The 9,627-nt window shown below is 36.6% G+C and overlaps 1 protein-coding gene across 1 annotated transcript; it reads right to left on the bottom strand.

Moving 5' to 3' along the window:
- Positions 1-4,408: 4,408 nt before the first annotated feature.
- On the bottom strand, positions 4,409-7,715 carry nts (neurotensin). Its single transcript, XM_084410148.1, has 4 exons — positions 7,421-7,715; positions 6,797-6,858; positions 5,229-5,459; positions 4,409-4,743 (listed from the first exon to the last, which is right to left on the bottom strand). The coding sequence occupies exons 1-4, from the start codon at positions 7,509-7,511 to the stop codon at positions 4,600-4,602; spliced, it is 528 nt and encodes a 175-aa protein (XP_084266274.1). The 5' UTR covers positions 7,512-7,715; the 3' UTR covers positions 4,409-4,599.
- Positions 7,716-9,627: the final 1,912 nt, after the last annotated feature.

The following is a 9,627-nucleotide window of genomic DNA, read 5'->3' as shown; positions in this document are numbered from 1 at the left end:
AGTTGATGTAACTAATATGCCTAACTATGTGCCTTATCATTTTAAGTTGAGATGACCATTTCTTTTTTCTTTACAATTATAATGTTAATCTGTTCTTTTACATGCAACTTTAAGGCAGAATAGAGAGTGTTAAGGATCAATTTGCAAGCATTGAGCCATTAGGCAAGATATTAATCCATGTTCTCCTGTGAGGGTGTGATCAATACACCAAACACATGGAAATATTACACATCCATTACAGATGCAAACCCGTAATACATCAATATTTGGGAAAGTTCAATACGCTGTATAACAATAGTAAAGTGATCTTTCTTGCTGAAGAGCCATGGGTCCTCTTCAAAGTCTGTTAGATGATGAGAGGACGTGTTTTTGATGATGGTTGAATGAGCTGATACTAATGTACTCATACGCTGTCTGTCTCCTGTTGTTATAGCAGCAGACCTCTTTGCTCTCTCTCTCCTATTACTGCAGTGTCCCTCTCTATTGTAACAGCCTTAATTAAAGATTAATGGGAGGGTTTTCCCTGCGTGTAGAGTGGAGATAGCTCATTTCCCAAGGCTCTTCTTTAAAAGCACTGCACTGTTGGGAGAGCTAAAAACGGGAGAGACTGCGGTGTTGCGGAGAACAAAGGCACTCTGGCCTATCCCCTCTCCCTCTTTCCCGTTGCAGGCCATGTAATAACCGAGCGAGGTGCGACGTTGCGGGTAGTCATTTCAATTTTGGCAACCAAAGAGATGCAATCAGCTCATTTAAAAGCCTGCGTAGTGGCTACCTTTCTTTCCTCCCGTGTGACAATTACGGCCGCCGTCTCCATCAGGCTCTTTAATGGCTCTGCTTGGAGCCTGTCGAAGACCATCAGGCTCTACTGGGAACTTTAAAAAGAGCCAGCAGAGGAGAGGAACAAATTGGATAAGGTTGCTTTTTTGTTTCTTTGCTTTTAGGGTAATGTCGAAGGGATGGTTTTAATATTTCTTTGTAGAATATGTCACTACTTTAAAGTATATTCATGTGAAAGTTCTAGCTATCCAACACATAATCCAGACTTTTGACAAGACCTTTTCTTACTGTGGCCAAGAACTGCCTACTTAGTTTAAAGAGACAAAGAAAGTTTAAATGTGTTGACTTTTTAATCAGAATTGAGTTACATTCAAAAGTAATAGATGCATATTATTTCATAGACATATAGCAAACAAAATTTTATTTGCTACTGTATGCTCTTAAAAATACAGTTCTTCATTGTGATGTGGTTCCATGAAGAACCTTTAACCAGAGGTGGACAGTAACAAAGTACATTTACTTGAGGACTGTACTTAAGGAACACTTTTTGAGTATCTGTACTTTACTTGAGTATTATTTTTTCTGGAAACTTTTTACTTTTTTACATACTTTTTACACCACTACAATTCTGTCAAGGTCCTCGAGTAGAAAGTAGTAACCTCAGTCAGGGGATGAAGTCGGTTTGACGTCAGAACCCGACGTCAGATTGACGTCACCATCCACCGACGGACAGACGTTGGATTTTGGTTGGAAATGAAAGTCGGTTTCACTGATGTTGGTTTCTGACGTCAACCTGATTTTCATTTTCAACCACAATACAACGTCTGTCCAACGTTGGAGATTAACGTCAATCTGGCGTTGGATTCTGACATCAATCTGATTTTCATTTTCAACGTTGGGTTTGGTCTTCTAAATGCGAATTTTGTCATTGTTTTGGAGCACACTAGCTCATAGATAACAGTAAGGCTAACTTTAAGAGTGAACACACCAATACAAAACTCTGATTATATTTGAAATGTTTGATGGAAAACTGTGTCCTGTGGTTTGTTAGGCCACCAGGCCATTCATTTTGAAGTAACAAGTGTAGCTTGTTTTCTTGAGAACTCTTGATGAGGACCTGTTTTTGCTTTGGAGGAGGTCATTTCAATTTGGTTCATTTCAAGAAGACAGTAAGCTCGATTAGTTCAGTCTCTCCTGTCACTTCTGAGCTGGGTAATACTGCCCATATGCAGGCCCTAATTATTTACTCTGCAGGCAGAGAACAAGGTCATGCTTGTTATACCATCATCCAATTCACACAATCAGATTCAATCCACACAATCAGAGATCTCACAAAGAACTAATCTCGTTCTTTCACAAGCAATTATCTTGATGTAACCTGGTAGGAGATGCTCCGCCAAGCCCAGATGAAGGCAATGACTTTCATTTTGCATCAGGCCCAGGATGCAGCAGAGATCCGTGGCTAAGTTAAACTGTCAATCTGTGCTTCTATTGGAAAATTTGAGCTAAATTAAAGAGAGCTCCAGCACTGGATTGTGGCCAAAACAATTAAGGAGCACTAGCATGGACACAACAGATGATGCAGGAGGACTGCATTTCCCCAGTGTCCATTCACAATCCATTGACCTTTTTCAAAGAATTGTGACTTTTTTTTTGCATGAGTAAAGACAGACTGTTTACTGAAACGGACAGCAACAGAATTCACTGCGTGACACATTTAAAATAATGTGTGATATATTTTACATAATACGTTATATACTAAATGTTTTATATAGCAATGTTGGATAGATAGACAGTTGCCGCTTTGGTCAGATATCAAACACATTGCAGCATACCAGCAACCATCAAATAATCAGTGTTCTGTAAATACAGAGATATGTGGATGTCTTCCTGTCTGTATTGTGTGGGACCTTGTCGAAGGACACGGCTGTTTTTCCCTAGACTTCAGCAGCAGGCAATAAAGTGAGTGACAAACAAGACAAGCAGCCATATGCGATCAATGCCTGCAGAAATGGTAAAAAAAAAAAAAAGAGAGAGAGACAGAGAAAAACACTCTCTAAACAGGATTGCACACATGTGCATCAATAAAAACATTCCAATTCCTACATAGACAGTGATACATAAGATGTCCACTATCTGAAAACATCATATGTCTTATTGATGAAAAAAAAAATATATATATATTTTTTTCCCTTTATCACATTTAGATTATTTAGGTTGAAAGAGCCAATTTTATTTACTTTTATACAGAATGACAAATTATTATTCCTCTCTATATAAATGGCATATTCCTCTGAGTGCTTTAATGCTTATAAGATTAACATAACCGAAAGATTTATTTTGGCACTACTGAATCATAGAATAAGTAGTCTCTTCATCTTTATTTGACATGTTTCTTGTATATAATTTCCCAATGAACTACACAATTGCACTGCTATATAAAATAAAAAAAGGCATCTATATGTTGTTTGATATTTGAAATGAAAAATAATCTTGATCACTTGTAAGGTATCTTAACTTGCTGCCTTTTCAGGGTCTGAATTGCGTTAGACTGTACTGCCATCTACTGGTGAACAGTCTCTGATTATTTACTGGATTATCTGTAAAATACAAACACCTTGTACACAACCATTTTTGCTTTTGTTTATATTTGTCATTTTTGTTGCTATATATATACATCTACTATACATCTACAGTGAGTCATTAATTGTATCAGGATCATTACCACTGCAGCCTTGTGTCAAAAGGCCACAGAGAAATATATTTGAGTTGTTCAGCACATTTTGAAGGCAATTACTTAGCTGCGTTAGTATTTTTAATTAGCACTGGCCAATTAGAGAAATGAAAACCAACAAGCTCTCTCTTTTCCATTTCATTAATGAAAGTGATGTGCATATAGCTCTGGGTTTGACAAATCATTGAGCATTCATCAGAGATACTGTTTTGTTACTCATGAAATAAGTCAAATGTCCTTAATGGAGTTTAATGGAATATATTTCCAGTTATTTTCTTAATTGCTTTGGCATGTCAGCTAGAGTCCAGAAAAGTGTTTTATATGCCATTTACAGACCACATTTTAAACAGATTATGTATTCTTTGAAGGGCAGACTAATCAAAACGTATAGCTATTGTCTTAAGGATGTTGCGCTAGTAGGGAATTGCAGAATGATGTTTTATTGGTCAGCTAATCGTCATATCAATCAATCTCAATACAAATGTAGATGCCACATAATTTCCTTAAACTGAAAGTCCAAGCACAATTAATAGCTTAATTTTGTTCTCTGCTCGTTAGTCTTGTGATCCTTTTTTTTTTATTATTCCTCTTCTTCTTCTATCATGTGATTGGTTCAAATCTCTTTATGTAGTAATTATTTGTTATGTGACAAGAATTTGAAGGTACCAAATCTGGAATAAAACGTTTCAGCTTTAAATTATATTTACTGTGTATACACTAAGAGAAGTTACACATTTTAGTATTTCAGTCACTCAAAATCCTTCATAAATGTTCATCTGAAGAATACTTTCTTCTGTGAAATAATAATAGATGTATCATAAATAGTTTTAATAAGTATGATTTAATTATATTGGAAGAAAAATACATTAAATAAATAAATAAATATAATAAACTCTTGAATAGACTGCTGTTTTATTTACATCGTCCATCCCATAATGAAGAAGAAGGGATTGACTTCTGAATCACATAAATAAATAAAGGTTTAGCTAAAACAGAACATACAGTTACTATATATAATACTATGACAGTGAAAACAGACACATATTCACAAAATGTAAAAATGTCTTTCCGTCTGTGGGTCTTGAGCATCAGTAATACACACTTCTCTTCAGAATGTACGGCCGTCTTGATTTATTGGTGCGCAGTTGCCTTTTTAGTATATAGGGAGATTTCCTCTTCAGTGGACTGTCGCTGTTTTGGTCCAGCTCCAGATATTCTTGGTCATCTTGAAGCTGGAATGAAAGACAGCGGCCCTCAGATTATTACAAGACTGAAAATCACAGCAATTGGGTGGACAGTGCTGTCAATCAACTGCCACGTCATGACTGATGCTCAGTTTGTCGCCTGGATAATCATTTCTCCTCAGAGCTCCACTGAAGTGTGCTTGAATAAGATGTATATCTGATGGAGTCTCAGAGGTGCACTGGACAATGTCAGGAATTGACATACTAATAAATACTTTATATATATTTCTCATGTTAGCTAATGCATTAACAAGTGAGATCTTATTGTAAAGTGATTGAAATATTTATGCTGCTTTTTTTAACGTAAATCTGCATCAATGTTTATATTTCAAATATAGAACATTATTCCTTGTTATGAATTGTTAAGTAGCTGAAGAAGAAATCTGCATTTACAAGAGAGCATGTTCAAAGTCGACTGTTTTTTGGAGCATGTCAATTGTTAATTGTCTCAGTGCCTATGTGTCGATTCTCACCTCTCTGGGCTGCAGGACCCTGCAGAGGTTCTGAAGGTCATGCATTTCCTCAAGCATTTGTGCGAGGGTACCCGAGACCCTCTGTTCATAGTCAGCCTGGAACTCGGTGTCCTCCTGCTCCTCCTCGCTGCCCCAGGACTCGAGCCTCGACTCCCCGAGACCGTTCATCAACCTGCACACATCCTGGAGCGGCAGCTGCCACAAGGGGGCGATGTGCTTGCCGTGCTTTACCTGCACACACCGCGACAGAGCAAAAATGTTTACAATAACTCAATCTCAGTCTCAGCTATAATTCACCTTATATAAAAGTCATGCTGTCTTCAACCATTGCTATTTTCTCAGTCCACTTACAGGGTGCCAATAATGGATAAGCACATTTTGAGTTTTCTCTAGCCACTTTATTGGGCTTCACAGGATGAATCTAACTAGATCAAGGCCTGCCGGGCTATCTGGAAATCTCTTTTCAGCCTGTTGGCTGTAAGTTTGGGTAAGTCTTATATTACACTGTTCTTAAATAACACAATCCCCTTCCAGTTCATGGATCTGATATATAAAAACAAGAGTTAATATTCAGTAATTGAAACATATCAAACTGAATATATAAAATAACAGAAGAAAATGGCACCTGTATAAGACCTGCAGGCCGTCGACCTGCCGTTAAAGTAACTCTATTTCACTACAATTAATTAGACTTGGCCAGCTGACATTTTAAAAGTATTAGCATTAAAGACATACTATTTAATGTCCATATTTAAAGTCATAATTAACTCAGAAGAGGAAATTTCTATACAGAAATTGTGGTCAGAGTTAAAAAGAAAATCTGTAGAAAATTACAAACACCATGATGGTATGATATTCTCTATTGATAATTGATAATAGTCAGATGTGCTGATGATAGATAATGGATGTTGATGCATTGCAGAATATTGCTCAATGAATGAAGGCAGCTGAGCATTATTTTGGGCAATGGCACATCATTTGGTCCACCAATAGAGCGTAAAAGCTTCATCCATTTTGCTTTTTGAGTACACTGTTCCTGATTTGCTGCCTGAATCAATATTATTTTTAAATGTGTCATTTCGCGTTACATTTAACATCACTTAGCATCTACATTTATGGACCGCTGTACAGCATGGCATTCATCAAGACAATAACCTTTTTATAAATCATCAAGTGACAGGAGCACAAACATAAATGTACTATAAATCCGGCATCCATGTGCTCTTCTCTGAAAGGGCTTCTCCAGATGCCTTTGTAAAAAGATTTAGCTGGTAAAGAATATTCTTTATGTTTAATATAATCTGCTGTAATTTCTTCTGAGTTGTTTAAACTTTAAAAAAAAATGCAGAAATATATATTTATCACACAATCTTAGTTTTTTTTGTCTGTTTTTCTGTACTGGTACCATGCTGTTTTCACAAAACCAGAAACCATGAAATAACCATGACTTTCATTTCAAATTCAGCTACCCTACATTCAAAGGGCATATCTATATTAAGGCCCCATTTAAGCCCAGTATTGCCTCTGTTGGCTCAGGCTCAACAGGTGTTTTAAAAGCAATACTGTACCTTTGAAGTGAGGAGACTTCTCAATACCTCTTCCTCTATTGCCCTTTTTCCCTGGTCTATATCTGAAGAGGGAGAAAACACACAACGTTGACATGTTTTAAACGTAGCACTGAAAATATACACATCAAAGTACAAATAAATTCTGCAGTAGTGAGTGTGTTTTAAATTCGGTTAGATCTAAAGAAAAAGTCAAATGGGTTTTTGAGATGGGTAGAACCTTAAGATACAACACTTGCCCTGCCCTGTTTTAAATCTTTAAGGTTTTAACATTAATGTCTGTAATACTTTTAGAGTTTTAAGTATTGTGATTATCCCATAAAAGTCGTTTTATCTTTATTCAAAGTTTTATCTTTATTCACTTTCTAATAAACATGATCAAATCTAATGATGCATACTATTGATGAAAATGCTGATAATTCTTGATATCAATAAGATAAAGATATAACATATAGATACTAAAACTAAGACCATAAAATACATCTTTTTTTATGTGAATGTTAGCTATCAAAGATCATCATCATAAAATATTTATCTTGCAATGTATTAGTCATTTTGAATGGTAATTCAATTTGGCTAAATAAGCAGAAGATAAATCAGTCTGTAAAGTGATAAAAGTGCACCTACCTGAACATAGTCCATTACACAATAAAAAAAGGAGCATAACGGAGGTCAGCTGCATCTGCATGTTGTTGGTAGTCCCACAGTTTCTGTACATTCAAGCTGGGCCCAAGCCCATAAGGTTAAAGGTCATAAAATGGTATGAAAACGGATGGAAGAATAAGAGAGATAAGTTGTAAGAGAGTTACAGAGACAGACAGAGACAATCACAGCGTGTCCTGCAGAAGTCACGATGCTCTCTTCTTGGTTTCCTATCCAACCTGTTTGCTGTGTCTTCTCTTGGCTTTCTCAGAAGTGAAGTGAGGAATGGCGGGCTCCATTCCACCCAGTATATAAGAGCCTCAATGATGTCAGAATCGTTCCTACCCCTCCCATATCCATCTCCATATCTCTCTCTCTCTCTCTCTCCATCCCTCCCTTCATGCCCCCTTGTCCTGTGTCATGATGACATCAGCAAACACCTCAGAAACCACTTTGATTGTTGACGTCAAAACTTCCATAAATGCTAATTTGATGTTCCTCTCTTCATTCTAAAGGAGGAAAGGGGAGTGTTGAATTTATGATTTGTCCTCAGAAGCATGGTGATGAAAGATAAGAGAGGATGCTAGATGCCTTCATCTGAACTCATTGATATTGAAAAGTCCTGAAGAATTACCAATCTTCCAAATCATACTATCCATTGTTATATGTTGCTCATACTGCGCTGAGATTAAAATGTAAACCGTTTTGAGAGTCTAAAGTGTAATGTTCAACCTTGAAAGATTCTCTCCGTACATTCTGTAATGAAACTTATTATGTATTTATTATTAACGTATTTATATTATGATGCATTATTATTCATCAATATAGTAGAGACCAGGGAGTGTTGTAACACTGTTTGAGAACATCATTTAAAGCAATTGAAATGGTCACACATGGCCACCAACCTGCTGTGGTTACAGTAGAAGTTTGTAAGACTCTTTACAGGACTATAGAAAACAAATCCTATTTTATTGACAAAAATAAAATGAAATATCCATGTTAGCTATTGGTGTTACAGACCATTCCAGTCGTGGGGAAGGTTGTAACATCAACACTCTTTTGTATTTAATTTTAACTTCTCTAATTCATTTAAACAAATTTGAGCTTAGATGTCTGACTAATTCAACTTGTTGCAGATACATATGAAAGATAATAATAAAAAACTTAATTGTTAAGAGTGTAGCATAGAAATACAGACATTGAAACAGAAAAACACTCCAAGTTCACCAATCTAGTGGTACAGGACAGAGATGCTACAGTGGTGGTCAAAATTGTTGGCACCCCTAGAATTTTTTATGAGAAAAATATCTCTGAAGTATATTCCCATTAATATTTACCTTTTTTAGCACACCAGGGGGACTAGGAAGGAACATGAAATTGTCCAGCTATGACTTCTTGTTTCACAGGATTTTAAATATGAGGAAACACAAAGGCCAAATTCCCTTGCTCATCCATCACAATGAGTAAAACCAAAGAATACAGTTCTGATGTGCAGCAAAAGATTGTTAAGCATCACAAAATATAAAGTGGCTGTAAGAAAATATCTAAAGAATTGAAAATCCCCATTTTGACCATCAGGGCAATAATTAAGAAGTTATAATCAACTAAAGATGTTACGAATCTGCCAGGAAGAGGACGTGTGTCTATATTATCTTAATGGACGGTGAGGAGGAAAGTTCAAGACTCTTCAAGGATCACAGATGGAGAATTGCAGAGATTAGTTGAGTCTTAGGGGTCAGAAAGCCTAAAAGAAAATTATCAAACAACCCCTACATCACCACATGTTGTTTAGGAGGGTTTCAAGAAAAATCCTCCTCACTCCTCCAAGAATAAACTCCAGCATGTTCAGTTGTAAGGCACGGCTGGATCTTCAAAAGGGACTGGATTCTATGGTCAGATAAAGCAAACCCAGCAGATGTGTTTGTTGCAAACATGGGATGAAGAGTACCCCATGCCTACGGTTAAATATACTGCTGGATCCTATATGTTGTGGGCCTATTTATTTGCTGGAGGTCCTGGACATCTTGTTCAGATACATGGTATTATGGATTCTAGCAAATACAAACAGATAAAAAATCAAAACCTGACGGCCTCTGCTAGAAATCTTATAACGGGCCGTGGTTGGATCTTCCATCAAGACAACGGTCCAAAACAAACATCAAAATCAACACAAAAATGTGTAACTGAGCACA

The sequence above is a fragment of the Rutilus rutilus genome, assembly GCF_951802725.1.
Source record: "Rutilus rutilus genome assembly, chromosome: 5".
NCBI classification, from domain to species: Eukaryota; Metazoa; Chordata; class Actinopteri; order Cypriniformes; family Leuciscidae; genus Rutilus; species Rutilus rutilus.
The sequence above is the reverse complement of the archived record's forward strand: the minus strand, read 5'-3'. Positions and strand labels throughout refer to the sequence as shown.